The sequence below is a fragment of the Camelus dromedarius genome, chromosome 9 (assembly GCF_036321535.1).
Source record: "Camelus dromedarius isolate mCamDro1 chromosome 9, mCamDro1.pat, whole genome shotgun sequence".
NCBI classification, from domain to species: domain Eukaryota; kingdom Metazoa; phylum Chordata; class Mammalia; order Artiodactyla; family Camelidae; genus Camelus; species Camelus dromedarius.
In genome coordinates, this window is record NC_087444.1 from 8,311,095 (window position 1) to 8,327,331 (window position 16,237).

The 16,237-nt window shown below is 38.8% G+C and overlaps 1 protein-coding gene across 3 annotated transcripts in view; it reads left to right on the forward strand.

Moving 5' to 3' along the window:
• CDC14A (cell division cycle 14A) overlaps positions 1-16,237 on the forward strand; it is a 141,768-nt gene that overhangs the window by 22,683 nt on the left and 102,848 nt on the right. For all 3 annotated transcript variants that reach the window (XM_031457690.2, XM_064488763.1, XM_010975155.3), the window contains exon 4: positions 7,187-7,279. In XM_031457690.2, the coding sequence (XP_031313550.1) occupies positions 7,187-7,279 (93 nt within the window). The remainder of the gene's footprint in view (positions 1-7,186; positions 7,280-16,237) is intronic.

Here is a 16,237-nt window from a genome sequence, read left to right on the forward strand (position 1 = left end):
CAGTTAAGGAAAATCTTTCAATTACTGATTCAATAATTTGAAAGTTTTATGAACATAATGTAATTGAACTGAAATAATATTCCTAAAATAATCAATGCAATTTTAACTGTCGATTTCACTTTTCCTGAGAGAAGAATTAAACTCCAGCCTGGGGGAAAAAAAGATCTAAGAGCATCACTGAAAAAAGGGGATGTTTTCTAGGGCAGTGATTTTTTTTTTTTTTAATACCTGCTCTTATGACTCAACAGGACAATTACAGTAATCTTGGGGACTATTTTTAAAAGGCTTAAAAGAATATTGACAGAAATGTAATTTTAAATGTACAAAACATCCCACGTGGCCCTTTCAGGTTGAAAGGAGAAGGTGGGGGTGGGCATTGTGAAATGGACAATTGTATTAAAGCACTGAAAGTACCTGGCAGATGGTGGGGGCTCAGGGAATGTCCTTGTTGCTGAGTGAATCAGTGCAGTAATCCTGTCTGGTAACCCGGCACCTGCCATGGGATCAGGTGCTTATACACAAGAACTCCTTTCATACAAGGATCAGACCACTCTCTTATAAACATGTTGAAGATTTCTTCATGAGGTTATCTTCTGTCTCAGGTTCATGGGCTCTGGGGGGAAGAAAAGCAAGCTGTGTTCTGGGGATAGTTCATGTAATTTAAAGAGCTATCAGGGGTGTGAAAATAGCATTAATTTCCATGGGAATGAGTGTACATAGAGTTTGCAAGTCCTAAAACTCTTATGCTTGTTCAGAATCCTCGGGCAAGAAAACTCCCTTTTATAGAGAATCCCCAAATGCCTTCAACTGTATTATCAGCATGATTGAATAATCTTTATGAGCAACTTTTCTCTGACATTTCGACTTCTATTTTAACCAAAGGTGCCATTTCATTCATGAAACATACTGGGTTTGAAACAAAATGGACAGTAAAGAGAAACCTTTTTCTTTTTAAGGAAACTGTTCAACCTGTTTTATTTTAGCTCTGAATAAAAACATAAACCATATTTTGTTTTGTGCAGCCCAAGAAAATTTTCAAGAGTATCCCTTTCCTGGGAAAGTTGGAGGTAAAACATGTAGAGGTCATGGCTGCTCACAGGAAGACCTGTTCATTGTATCGCTTTTGCAATGAGATGACCACTGATTGCTATGGAGACGCTGATTGCTGCGGCCATTACTGGGCTAGCCTAGTCACCTGTAAGAGAATGATGCCCTGGTCACCATGGTCCCTGTGCTGTAATCTACTTAGTCTGACTACCATCACTGGCAGAGCTGGCTTGTTTAGGAAAGTGCATGCGCTTTTTTTTTTTTTTTTTTCACGAAAGAGCATATTATCCAGGCTGCACTAATGTCTTTCTTAGCTCAGTCAGGCTGATGCCCACAGCTTAATACAACACCACGTTCTAACCAAATGGTTCGAAGATTTTACTTTTAAGCATGGCAACTTTGCTGAAAGGCTACCCAAAAGATCAATTTCTTTAAATTGGCCATTAACTCTTCTGTTTTTGTGTCTTGGCTTTGAGCTAAATTGCATCACCTTTTGTTTTTGAATGATTAAGTAGTTTGAAGTCTCCTGACCTAAACTGATCAAGTGCATGATCTGTGTATGTCACTGTAATCCAAGCATAGCCTGGGCTGTTTGTGATTTGCGAGTAGCATGTCATCATTCTCTCTCTCTCTCTGAGTTGCTGTGGCTTGTTTTTCATTAGGAGTTGACCCTGCCCCACTAGAATGCAACCTTTCACAAAGCTTTCCTTTCTGAGATAGAAGGTGTCCGTCTGGGGTCAGTATCCTCATCTTAATTTGTGTTTTTGTATCATAGTGGTCATTGTACTTTGGTTTACAAGTACCATCAAACATTTATTGATATGCTATGTCATGTATTTGTCATGATTTATAAAAGAGTGGTAGAACTTTGACTCTCACTCAGGGAAGCAATACAGGTCCGGAAATTTCCATAGGTTTGATTGTGTTAATTGATAGCTATTCAATACTAAATCTCATCTTTTAGCTATAATTTTTTTGTTAAATGAAGGAGTTGCTGCACCTGTAATTAAGATCACTCCATGGGTCCTTGCTGTGCTGTGAGTGCATCCCTAGCTAGTTATTCTCTTCCATTTGTAATAAGCCCTGGCCAATATTTTCCGCTTGTTTAGCATCAAATATTCATCAGTGAGTGCTTATGAGTCTGGAGACTAGGGTTCCGCTCCCCTTGTTACCGTGTTGCTCAGGACTGTGAGGACTGTGCTTGACACACAACAGCTACAGCATGAATTCATGCTGATAGAATCAACAGAACTTTCTTCAGCCGCAGTATCCCCACTCAGACTCAGCAAACTGATTCCCTTGGGCTGCATTCAGTCCACAGACGTGGTTTTTTTTTTTTTTTTTTTTTGAGCATGAATCCTGTTTAAAAATTCTGAATTCATGGTCAACACTGCAATTTATGAAAATGTTTATTAAATTATGGATTTCTGGCTTCTTTTAAATATTGCAGTATCTGATTATGGGCCCAGATTTCTGCTCGGGAACAGCAGGTTGGAGCTAGGTTTGCTTTGGATGGGGCATGCTTTTCTGGCTTACCCACTGACCCATTACAAATTCTCAAATGCCCCTAAGAGCATCTGAATTTGGAACCTCTGGAATAGTGTCATTTAAGGCAGCTGAGTTACTAAATCATTATAGGAACTTTACCTGTAGGTGTTACCACCTGCAGTGCAAGAATTTACAAACTATAATAAAGTTTTCAGAGGAATCTGGGGAAATGTGTTTTTATATCATCCTTTAAAAAGTCATATGGCATGATTTGGAGTTCCTAAAAGAATTTAAATGTCTTTTGGGACTACTTGAGCAGATGGGCAGTGTTTTAGGATCCGTGTAGAACATTTGCAGGGTGGGACCGGTCATAGTTTCATGCAGTCCCTCTCTGAAATTTAGCAGGATCTTAGCATAGTGCATTTTAGCACGTGGCCCTTGAACCGGCAGCATCAGCATTAATTACCCAGAACTTGTTAGAGATGCAAATCCTTGGATCCTTTCCTGCTCAGTCAGAAACTCTAGGGGTGAGACCCAGCAACTGGCATTCTAATAAGCCCTCCAGGTGACTCTGAACCAATCTGTTAAGAGGATGAAATATAATACGATAATATAATAATACAATTTAGGTTGGTATTTAGTTTGTCTTTCATTTCTGAAAAGTTTTCATATTTTTGACCAATTCAACCTAAGAATTATTTAAATTTTGAGCCATGAAACTTGTGATGGCCTTATAATTGAGAACTGAGGTTTACGCAAGCTCAGTGAGAGAGTTCTGGATTTCTCCCGTCTGCCACACTTGCTGAGAGCACTCAGCTCTCTGTGATCTGACCTGGGAGACATTGACCAAGTGTGGTAAGCAAGGCCCTCCCTGGCTCCAGGCTTATGTTCTCTTGCTAAAAGAGAGACACAGCATGCTGGTTATATTGCAGCCTTGCCCGGGACCTCTGGATTGGGAGTCACTCTGCGTCTGGTCCAACTGGACCCCTCTGGTACCGTTCCACTGCTTTGAGAAATGATGCAATGTAGCAAGTGACCAATAAACATACTGTTGTTATTATTACAGAGGGCTGGCTGTGTCCACTTACATTAAGAAGACTCAGAAGCCTATATACTCCAGTTTCCAGATAGAAATCTAAAGTATAGTGTGGATACTGGCTGCATGTTAAAATTCGTCATGAGTCAGGGGCGGCCTTGCTGCAGAGCAGGCGGATATTCCAGGGGCCTTCGCAGTATTCCTTCCGTGCCACTCCCCCCCCCCCCCTTTACACTTAGGACTATATTCATTTGTTTCACCAATTTCTAACTTTACTTTGCAATAGTTTACAATCGTACATAGTGTTTTTGTAATCTCTGAGCTTAGCTTTTCAGGTAAAGCAAAAAGAATCTGTGCTAGAGCAGGGAGCATACGGAAAGCCAGAAGCAGTGGTCTGACTTTGTAGGTCGTCTCCACCAAGGGCTTGGCCGGCACACCAGCCCGTGGAGGAGACAGGCCAGCCGAGGAAGAGGCAGCTGTCCAACTGGGAGGCATGAAGTTCTCCTGACACTGGGCAGAACTTGAGAACATGCCTCCTGGGCTCATTTATGAAACAGAGTCCTATTGTCTGCAGACTGTACCTTCTTTTTTTTTGCATAGAAAGTTCTTCCATGAAAAGCTCTGGAAGGATGCACCGCTTTAGCCATCAGTGTCTCCAGTGGATACTGTTGTTTCTTCTAGCGTGCACTTGTGTACCAGGTAGTTTTTTGTTTGTTTTGTTTTTAAGAGAGGGAAGGGTTAAATACCCTGAAGGAAAAAAACAGGAGAAAGCGTTTGTGCATATCAGCCCAATCATATAAAGCAGCAGCTAAACAACTGGCAGAAATGTTTTGTTATCCTTGAAATTTTTCATTCCAATAGCAGAATATTTCCTCTGTCGAGCAGAGCAGTGTTGCTGCTGTAGGTCTGGGGCGAGCTGACCCCTGAGAGGGAGGCCTGGCTGTGGCAAGCAGGGAATTTAGGACAAGGCTTGTAATATCTAAGGTTTTTCTCTGTTATCATTCACTTTGAATTGGTTTTGATTCCTGGAGTGAGAACTCAACTCTCTGTGATCTGACTTAGGAGAGACTGGCCAAGCTTCACTGAGCAGAAGATCATTTCTTGACTGTAGTGCTTTTGGGACTTTACTGAGAAAAATACTTGAGTGCCAAAACATCTAGGCAAGGAAAATGCTAGGAGCTTTGAAAATTTTCCAAAAAGTCACGTAGAAAACTCTCATTTAAAAAAGTCAATTATTGTAACATACAGTACAGTGACTATAGTTAACAGCACTGTATTGTATGTTTATGAAAGTTGCTAAGAGAGTGAATTCTAAAAGTTCTCATCACAAGGAAAAGATTTTTGTGGCTACGTGTGGTGAGAAATTTTTTTAAAAAGTCAATTCTGTTTCCAGCCTGTAGGCAGCTTCCAATAGGAGATATTTTAAAATAGTTAAAATTTCTAGGTAGATTTTGTGAGGAATATTCTTCACAAATGTTATGTGATTTCTGAAAGCTTATGAAGGTAAAAAAATAACTAAAGTCCTTAAATTTTTAATTTGTATTACATTTCCTTTAGAAAATGTACAGGTATACATTGAAAAGAAAGTTTCCTTCAGAATTCAGTCCTCCAGCTTCATGGTTCCCGTTGCCGGATGGTTTTCTGCATTCCATGTACTTTAGAATTAGAGAGAAAAACAAAAAACAAGCAGACACAAAAAGTTCAATAACAAACCAACAATAAAGACCATCGGTGATAAAAGAACAGCAATACGAGTTTGTCACTCTGTTGGTGAGTGATTGTGAAATAAATTTAATTCCACATTATTAAATAGTTTGTTATGAAACCTAAACTCTTAGTAGAAAAAGAGCACCCAAACATATAATCCGAACTTCAAGGTAGACTGTTGGTATTTTCTTCCCAACAGATGTTTTCGGGAGCCAGGAAATAGAACGAGTGAGTGTCTGGGAGCCAGAAGAGCCGAGTCCTTGTGTTCCGTCTGACTTACGTTAGTGGGGGGCCTGGCCACTGGAAGGCATTCTTCAGGTGGTTTTGGATTTAGAGACAGTAAAAGATGCTTAGTTCTTAAGAGCCTTGATTGTCCTTCTAATAAATCAGACCTAAGTTATTGATGGAGATCAGTCACTGGCAGAGACAAACAAGAAATGTCCAGCACTATGTTGAGAAAGCAAGTAGCCAAGTGTCAGCACCACTGACAGCAGCCTTGAGGTCTTTAGATAACTTCTGTGCATTGACTGAACTGAATTAAATAAAACGGACTCTTAAACTTTATTTCATAGAGGTATTTTAGTAAGCTTGCCTGGAAATAAGGACTTTGGTAAATAAGAGACCCACTTTGAGGTAAACACTTATTTTTTGAAGTTTAATTTAAAAGAGCAATGTTATTTTCAGAACGTGATTCTTGGTTATCAAAGAAATGCCTGACTTCGGGTAGTAAGGGTTTCCAGGCTCACAGCCGAGATACATATAGCTACGTTTTCTGTGGTTACATGTTAAAGCCAGAATGTTGCAGTTTCGTCTTAGACTAGACTTCAGAGTTTTGGAAGAGTTTCTTTTTCTTGCAGAAAGTGGCAGGGTAAATGAAGACATGCAGTTGAGTTCTTACATTTTTAAAGGGGCTCTAAAAGTAGATATTCTGTGGGTTGTGGTCAATGTGTAAGGTATAAAAAGCTGTTTTTATAGTCAGTGTGAATTTATTGATAAGTACTAAAATGTACTTATTTGTCAAAGTACTGTAACAGTTTCAAAATATGAGGAAATTGAACAGATTTTGAAATGCATCACATTCCCATTGTTCTATGTTTATTTGGGTTTTGATTAATAATTGGATTTCATTTTAACAGATCTTTTTATTTGTACCTTCTTGTCATGTTTAGCATGTATACAAACTACCATGTTGCTTATTTTGAATTCAGTTGAATACTCAAGCATGCAGAGTGTTGCCTGGCATATAGCAGCTCGTGCTTAAGAACTGTTTGTTTGAATATATGGCTATGTGTTAAGATGTTTGCTGATATAATCTTTGTGATATCATCTTTGGTGATGTAATCCATCTTTTCCCATTAACCATTTATTTTCAGATAATTAAAAGGGAATTTTTATAGAACATTATAGAAAGAAAATATTAATATTGCTACTCTAGTTAATATAGACATTTAAAAAATTTTGGAGAGGAAAACAGATTGGTTGACACATTTAAAAAAATGGCATAATATGCAAAGTATAGATAGCTTTTCTGGGAGTGGGTATGGTATGTAGGGAATGAAAAAGAACGAATAGACTTTATATGTAAGATCAAGAATAAAGATTCAGAAATGGTTCTTGCTAATAAAGATGCCAGTAATTTAATTATTTCCCACTGTATCAGTCTCCTTTCTTGGAGAAAAACATATTTGTTCTCTTGTTAATTCTTGTATCATGATTGGGCTGTAAACAGTCTGAACTAAGTAAGCCTCTATCTTGTGATACTTTTGTGCAAATGCGGTAGAAATTAAAGTTGAAAGTTGTTACATTTCACTGATTGCAGCACATCTTTGAAAGTTAAAGAGAAGATTTTCTGCATATTGCAACATTGTCTCTCTGGTTCCACTAACTCTTTTCATCCCCTCTTTTTAGTCATACAGTTTATCAAGAAAGAAAATAGTTCACTACACCTGTTTTGACCAACGGAAAAGAGCCAATGCAGCGTTTTTGATAGGTGCCTATGCTGTAAGTACCTTTTTCATGATTATTTTCTACAGTCGGGCCAACGGTATGCTGACGCTGTCAAGTACAATCCAGACTACCTTCCCAGTGGAACTGGGAGATGGTGAAGATTATTAGCAGCTTAGGAATTGATCCGGGATGGAAAGTGTGGACCAGTACTGATGGACTGTTTGTGCTAGGATTTTATTTTCCAGTGGCTGATGAGAGAATCTTGGAACTGCAGTGTGTGGCTTGGATTCTTGTTGTGTAGCTGTTTTAATAAAAAAGGAAGGATATTTACAGGAAAAAATATATATAATGGAAGATTATTAAAGGCTGTTAAAGGTTTCCTTTTCTTGGATAAGAGGAAATCCTTGATTGGGGAGGATTATTATTACCATCAATCCACCTATTCTCTATACATGTGTTTGCAATAAGCAAACTGAACGTAAGTCCTGCATGTATTACAACTTTCCTAATTACTAGACATGACTTTTCAAAAGTAATTTTGATTAGAAATTTGGTTCCCTGTAAGCACTAAAATGTACATGTGAGTTCCGCATGAGTGTGTGACACAATTTTGGTGAGAATATTTCTAGAATTTTCTACATATCCTGGGGTTGGGCAGGTGGGGGAGAGGTCTTCCCTTTTTCCTTTTCCCTCTCACCCCCCGGGAGGGTCTGCGCTTCTCTGAAGCCTGGAAGCACACTGCTGTGTGATCTTTCGTGGGCCTCCTTCTGAAGACCTTGATGGAAGGAGGTACCAACATCAGACTCTGCCACATCAAACCGAAAGCTCTCGGGGAGAAAGCCCAGCTCTGTTGTTGGAAAGAGCATCAGCTGCAGGGCGTAGGCTGAGCACAATGGCAGGCTGACAGCCGGACTGCGGCCCGGGCTTCGTTTCCGGGACGGAGAGGTGCAATTCTGCCTACCTTTGCTCACGATGTGGCTCTGGTGAAGCCTTGGGCTGCCCTTGTGGTGCTTTCCTTTCTGGCTCCATGGACAGCGTGCTGTAGTACTTGGAATCGTGACTAAGAATCAGAAACACCTTTTCTTCATCCTGAAGTGGCTCTGGGAAGATGGGTAAGCCACTCTGCCTTTCTTAGCTTTACTTAGTTTCCTAATCTGTAAAATGAGAGGGTTGGATATAATGACCTCTAAGCTTCCTTCCAGTTCTGAGGGTGCTAGGATTATTTGTAGCTACAGCCAGGCTCTTGCTTTTATTTTTTAAGAGCCCACACAAAAAGCTGGCTGTTGGCATGAAGGTTCAGTGAAGTGCTGGTAAGCTGAATTAGGCAGGCATGCTTATTTTTCACTTTACTTTGATGAATACCATTCACTTGAAGCTGATAATTGACACTACGTATAAAATATGGAGAGTCTGTAATAACCCCTGGATTCCAGCCAGGTAAATAAGCGTGTCTTCCTGAGGGGTTTTGTGATGCTGTTGAGGGTGTTAATTCCTGAGTGTCCTTTGTCATAAGGGATTCCATCAGGAAGAGGTCCTGTGCTGTCCTCTCCTTTTCTTCCCCCTCCTCCCCTCCCTCACCCCTTCTTTCTCTCCTTTTCTTCTTAATGCCTGCCTTTCCTGTTTTTAGTGTTGTCCTTAATTTCCGCGTGGCACCTTTGGGATTCTGGACGCAGATTTAGTTATAATAGATGTGCTGAACTTGGGGATAAAACACGTCTTCTAATGCAGAAGTTCCCACCACTTTCCAGCAGCCAAATGAAGGAACAGCAGTCTGAAGAGGTGCTGAGGGCAGCACGAGCTTGTCTTGTGTGCTGGTTACAGTCCTGAGAAGCCGTGTAAAGCATTTATTCTTGTATTGGTCATTTCCCAATTGATTTTCTTTTCTAATTTTAGAAATGTGTTACCCAGAGAGCTTTTTGATGCAGCACTTAATAAAAATGAAAATCAAAAGTTATAATCGTTCCTTAAAGAGAAGTTTGTGCCTTACTTCTTGTTACGTGTATGCATTTAACTGCTGATTCAAGTATTTTGAGCAGTCAGTAAAGGCATTATACACACATCTCCGCTAAGTTCCACGTATAATGTATGAATACTTGCTTATTATCGCTTTCCTAGGCTAGAGGGTAGGGACCGTCAGTTTTGTTCACTGCTGTGTCTCGGGGGTGATAAAACATTTACCCATATTGCTATTTGGATGAATCATAATCTCCTGGGGGAGTCTTCTTGGACATAAAAGACTTCTACCTTTGGAGCAGCTGCATAACCTGTGTGGGGCAAGCTGTGTACGTGTGTATTTTTCAGGGTCTGTTGCAGTGAAGGTCTTCCTCTTTTTTAAAATGTGGTATCAGCCCTTTATCACGGGGCTCTGACTACTAAAAAACATTTTGTACTAGGACAGCTCTTTGTCTCTAGTCCATAATTTTTTTGTTTGTAAAATTTGTTTAGTGCTGAGGTTTTCTGGTCTACCTCACAGGATAATTACCAAGATCCAATATCCAACTGCCTGTTTGATAGCTCCACATTATATATCTAAATGATAACTCACATTTATTGTGGCAGAACAGAACTTTTTATCCCCTCTCTGCACAAACCTATTTATTCCCCCACTCATTGCCTTCTTAGTAAATGAACTGCCGTCAGCAACTTGCTGAATCAAAGGATAGTAGTCATTTTGGTTCTTCTTTTCTCTTCCCACATTATACTCATCACTAAGTTCTAACTAAAATATAGGTTGACTCAGAATGCTTTTTTCCATCTCTATTGCTGTCACCTAGTCCGAGTCACTGTCCTCGTTCACCTGGATGACCGCCACAGCTTCATACATTGTCTCCGTTCACACTCTTGCTTCCCTTTAACCCAGTTGCCACACAGTTGTCAGAGTAATCTTCTAAAACTATAACTTAGATCATGCCATTGCCCCGTTTCAAATCTGCCCAATGATTGCTCACTGTTCTTGGCAGAACATTCAGCCTCCTTACCAACGCCATTAAGATCCTCCGTGATCCGTCCCTATCTGCCTCTGTGATCTCCTTGCTCAAGACGTTCCCATCAGGCTGGCCTTCTAACCATGGAAAGACCAAGCCTGTCCCCACCGGAAGGCCGTGATATTTCTGTTCCCTCTGTCTGGACTGCTTTTATCTCAGACTTTTGCCTTTCTTCTTCCATTATTCTTCTCTCCTCAGAGAGACTTGCTCTCAAGCTTTACCTAGCTCCCCCCACCTTCATCAGCCTCGAACCCTTTGCTGTTTTATTTATTTATTTTATAACACTCGGCTATTTGAGATTACATGTTTCATTTGTCTATTTACTTGCTTATTATCTCTTTACTAGACTAGAGGGTTAGGGACCTTGTCAGTTTTGTTCACTGCTGTGTCTAGGAGGTGATAAAACATTTAACCAGAGGTTAGGTCCAGGCATTCGTCAGCTGAACTGGAAGCTGGCCACAGTGCAGCCTTCCTGCTGTGCTGAATCATGGGGAAGTCTGGGTGGGGGTGTCCCAGGGAAGAGATGAGGTGGCCAGCTTGGAGGGGGCTGGGGTGCTGCTCCAGGCAGCGGCTATTTACCGGTTGGTGTGGAACTATCTCAGTATCTGAACACTGAGCATCAGCTTAGAACAGTGCCCGGCTCATGGTAGATGCTCTCTTAATATCTACTGAGTGAATGAATGATGGAATGATAAAATATGAAAGAAAGAAGGAAGGTAATGTCCTTCAGGTAATTTCAGAGGGTGACTGAAAATGATCAAATTGGACATAAAATTTAAAGTCATTTCTTCCTTTTTACTAGAATATTTGTAGTATGACTGAGCCAACTATGCTCTTTAAAGGTGCAGAATCAAAGTACAGCACAGGGAACTATATTCAATATCTTGTAATAAACTATAACGGAAAAGAATATGAAAAAGAATATATATATGTATAACTGAATCACTTTGCTGCATACCTGAAACTAACACAACATTGTAAATCAACTATACTTCAATAAAAAACTAAAACCAAAAATCAGAGCAGATATCATAGACCAAGGGCAGTACCTCTTATTCAAGTAACATCACTACCTTACTTCTTCTTTTTTTTTTGATAAACTTTTTTTCCAATTCTTTTTATTGTGGTGAAATACACATAGCATAAAATTTGTTACCTTAATCATTTTTCTTTCTTTTTATTATTTTTTATTGAGGTATATTTGACATAACATTATAGTAGTTTCGGATGTGCAACACAATGATTTAACATTTGTATATATTGCAAAATGTTCACCACCATAAGTCGAGTTAACATCCATCACCATACGTAGATGCCATAAGTTTTTTTTCTTATGAAGCATTTTTAAGTGGCTTGTTCAGTGGTATCAGTTACATTCATATTGTTATACAGCTGTCCTACCTTGCTTTTGAGTCTTATGCAGATATTAGGAACCTACAGAGTCAGGGCTTTGCCTGCGGTTTCCCTGTTAGATCATGACTTTATGTCACAGAAGCTTTTTGTATTTCTATTTCCTTATCTGTAAGTGAGGGAGAGCATTTTTATATTTTATCTCCCAGAGCTGTCACGAGTATCAAAAAGGAGATAAAATTTACAGAACATCATGTTCAGTAGGAAATCCACAAACCCTTCTCTGTGGGTGATCCAAAAGCCAGAGTTTTAGAATGACTGGCCACTGGAGATCACAGTGACACTTAACAGATGATAGGCACTCATTTCAGGGAAGTCCCCGTTCGTGAAGCATCTCTTTGTCCCTAAGCTGGGCTGTTGAGCTCCTTGAGATGGAGGGCTCAGATTTTGAGGTCAGATCAGCTTTGCTGGAAAGGCATTTCCCTTCCAGGACAATACACTGTGCTGTTTTGGAGTTAGGATGCTGGGATCATCTTAGCATCCAAAATACTCTCATATGAGTTTGAGGAAGATGGCCTTTAAAAAACTACAAGCATGAATTAATTAGTTTCTTGCCAGATGCTGAAAGACCAGATCCTCATGGTTTCTGTATTGTTTTCAGTTCGTAGAACTATGGTAAAGAGGTCAAGGAGAATTTGGAGCAGGCCATGATGATGGAGGGATAGGAAAGTAATTCAGAGGTAAAGAATTAAGAATTTTTTTCAGTGACGTGGAGGATTCTTAAACAAAAATGGTAACCACATTGCATGTTCCTTAAACCACTTGTTAAGTCCTCCTGTTGCTAAATAAGGAGCCTAATTATGGATGATCTGGGACTGGCCTGAACCAGATGTCATGTCTGAATCAGGGATGACAAGGCTGAGGTCTGCAGACTTTCTGACCATGTCTGTGTCTGCTGTTTGTTCTGTAGACTATACTTAGGCCTTAGCAATGATGTTCTACCTCTCAGTCCACTGCTAATTGCAGAGAAGCCACTCTCCATCTGGTGTCGTGGTTGAGAGCAAAGACTTGAGCAGAGCCACAGGCTTGGCCTTGACTCACTTGTTATTCATATGTTTTGAGCAAGTTATTTAACTCACCCAAACTCCTGTTTTTTCCATCTTTGAAGCAGAGATAATACCATCCCGCCTAGCGTAGCTATGGTGAGGACTGAAGGAGGTCGTGTTCATGAAGGTGTCAGGGCAGTGCCTGGCATTTGAAGCATTTAGGAACGGCTGCTCTAGGCAGCAAGTTGTGTGGCCTTCCATACAGTTTTCTGAGCCATTGTCTTACCTCCCCTGAAGAGCTGAAGGCTGCTCCCCTCTTTTTGTTGGCTTGTCTTCCCTCCTTTCCACCCCACTTTACACTTAGATCCTCCCTTGGCTCAGTGACACTCAGGTGGTTGCTAATCTTTTGATTGCTTAGGGTAATTCACTGCAAACTGTAAAGGGTGAGTAGGAGTTTTCCCCCCTCCTAGGATGTTATTTGGATTCTAAAGGAAGAACCTATCTAAACCAAATGAGTTTCTCATTTTTGAGATGTGTGTTCAGGCATTCATTAGTTCAGCAAATATTTATTTAGCTCAGAGGAGCTCTACCCAGCATAGTGGTAAGCTCTGGGAAATAAAAAAAAAATAAAAATTAAAAAAAGAAAGAAAGGAAAAATGAATGCCTAGTTTAAAATGGGGAAACAGATGAGCAATAAATAGTTTGGGAAAAGTGTGCAATGGGTGCCAAATTTGGATTAAGATTAATTATGTCAACAATGTTCTTCTAGCCTTTACATACATGAGGCCTTGTTCTGGAGTTGAGGATACCAAGGTAAATAGCTCCCTTTCTTCTGGTGTGGCTATTGGGGGACCAAGGTGGAACCTCGAGAGATTTGTGAGGAATCAAGGATGAGTAACCCCCACAGGCCTAGTTGGGAAAGGAATATCAGATAGGGAACATGGCATGGACTGCAGGATGCTCTTTTGTGGGCAATAGGAGGGGTTGGGAAATGATTAAATGTATTTTAAACATATAGCTTGAAAAGAGGATACTTTAATGAATTTAATTTTTAAAAATTAATACATTTTTAAAATTTAAAAATTGGCATAACTGTATTATGGGAGAAAAGTAGGAACATTGTCTTACAATTACATCACTCTAAACTTGAATTACTTACTTAGGTATAATTGCAGTGTAGTTCTGTGAACCTATTTTCACTTGGCCTATGTATATTTTGCTTTTTCGCTACATACATGATCAAATACCATTCCATTTAGAGAGCATACTATTGTTTACCATTTTAGATTCCTTTCAAATTTTTTAATAATGTGACAAACAGCTTTCTACATTATAATTGTTTCTTTTTGTGGGTTTTTGTCTTCAGATTGCCAAAAAAGTGATAAATAGATTATAAAAAAGTCAGCATTACTTTAGCCCTTGGAGTATATTACCATATTTAAGCCAGTTTCCACTAAATTTGGTATCACCTGAAAACTTCAGAGTCACATACCTTTGCATATTGAGTATAAACACTAAAGATTTGGAAATTTAACTGATGAAAATGATATTTTATTGTTTTACATATCGTTTTAAAAATTATTACCCAGGTTGATTATTCCTGTAGATTTATTTGTAGGTTTATTAACTTTTTGAATAGTTTGTGTTTTTAAAATTTGTTTACTGTATCTGGACCATTAGAAGTTGAAAAGCGACTATCAGTCTTTTTCCTTTATTTAAAAAAAGAAGCCAGTTCCCTGTGTCTGATTTGTATCAGTAGGTGCAGACCCCTAGAAATCACACCCACCAGTCCAAGTTTCTGTAAAAAATTAGGGAGTCCATGCACCTTAAATTCTGTTACTTACCAAGTGCTGTGTTAGTAAGTACTTCTAACTGAATACAAAGATGGTTAATTGGAACTGCTGGTAATTGATCTATTGATTATTTAACACTGAGTGGTCTACTGAATATACAGAAAATTATATTTGGAACAGTGTTATTTAAAAGTGGTTAATGTGTGTGTGTTTAGACCATTGGAAAATAGTAACTGAGGCAGCTGATTCTGAATTTGTTTTGTCCTCATTGTTTGCACCAAGCACGTTCGTTTCCTTAGTCTCTAACTCACAATTCATCCGTAAATTGCAATTTCAGAACTGCTTTAAATTGTCATGAAAAAAACTATAGGTTAAACCAATATTGCTTAAAATGTAGGTAAAATTATTAAGAAAAATGTTGGTTCAAAATATGAAAGGTGCTTACCTTAAATATTTATTAAAATAGTAATAAAACAGATATCAGCTACCCGTGTTCTGTCAACCTCTGTGGCTTCTCGGTAAACCTAACAAGTAGCATTTGCTTCTGCTTATAGAAATTGTGGAGAGGAAGGGAGGAGTGGCCCAGGGCTGGGGCAGGGCAATTTCCTGTTTGCAGTTCCTTCCTTTTACAGCTTGATGGGCAAGAACGCTATTGTGATATTGCCTGTAAATGGGCCAGACGGGTTTTATCCTCACAGGCTTGTATTTTTGGTGTCTTTAAGCAGGTCAGGCTCCCTAAAATCATACAGCATTTTCAATTTCAAACTCTTTGAATTTGGAAATTCTGTTAGTCTTCTGCATATGGGTAGAGCAATATTATCTTTTATTCAACTCTCCTTGCATGTTTCCTTTAGCTGTCTTCTAGAAAAATCAGCTGTTTGCTTTTCATTTGTGGAAGGTTTGTTTCTTAACTTTAACTGAGTAAGTCTTTTCAGTATTTTTTTTTCTATTTTTTTATTATCCCGTTAACAAGTTTCCTCTGTGCTGAAAATAAGCCCTCAGAGCTACACACACACACACACACAGACTGTATTTAGGACTATAAATTTCAGGGGTGATACTGTGTCTGCTCACAGCGGCTTACACATTTTTGAATCTTATTAGTAGTCTTGAAAAGACATACGCTTTTGTCCGTTTGTTTCATTTATATACTGAATTAGGGGCAGGTGCTTTTTTAGTGCTTGGAATCATTTATTTTCTTATTTATTATCTTTCCCTTTAAGGGAAGAAACTTTGTTTTGTTCCCCACGACAGCCCCAGCTTCTAGAACAGTGTCTGACACATCCTAAGTGCTCAATAAATATTTGCATGAATGACTGAATGTTTAATTGATAAACATTAGTAATGTCGAGAAACACTTTGATAAAGTTATCTTCCACAAGTCTTGAAAGTTTAATGTGGAGTAACTGAAAAACTGGAGTGCTTTATGAAGTCAGTACTAATTATAGAGATAACAGCACGAATCACAATGTTTTGAAGCATTATTTTTTTTACAAGTTACTGAGTAATACAAGATGTTTTTATATAGCTCTATAAAATTTTAGAACTGTAGCTTTGTTAATAGCTACAAACATTTGAAATTAGTATTATGGTTGATAGTCTGCATTTTAGCCCCAGAATTATTTCCGTTTTTCTCAGTAAGGGAAAATTCTTATTTATGCATAAAAGTAGTAGTTAAAACTTGTCAATCATTTTTTTAACAGTTGTCCTTGTACTCTCAGGATATCTTTCAGCAAAGAACTAAAAGCTCAAAAGCTCAAAAAAAAAATACTAGAAAAAATTTTCAATCACATTAAAAATTTAACTTTATGCATTTTTTATGGAAAATAATTAGAAAAG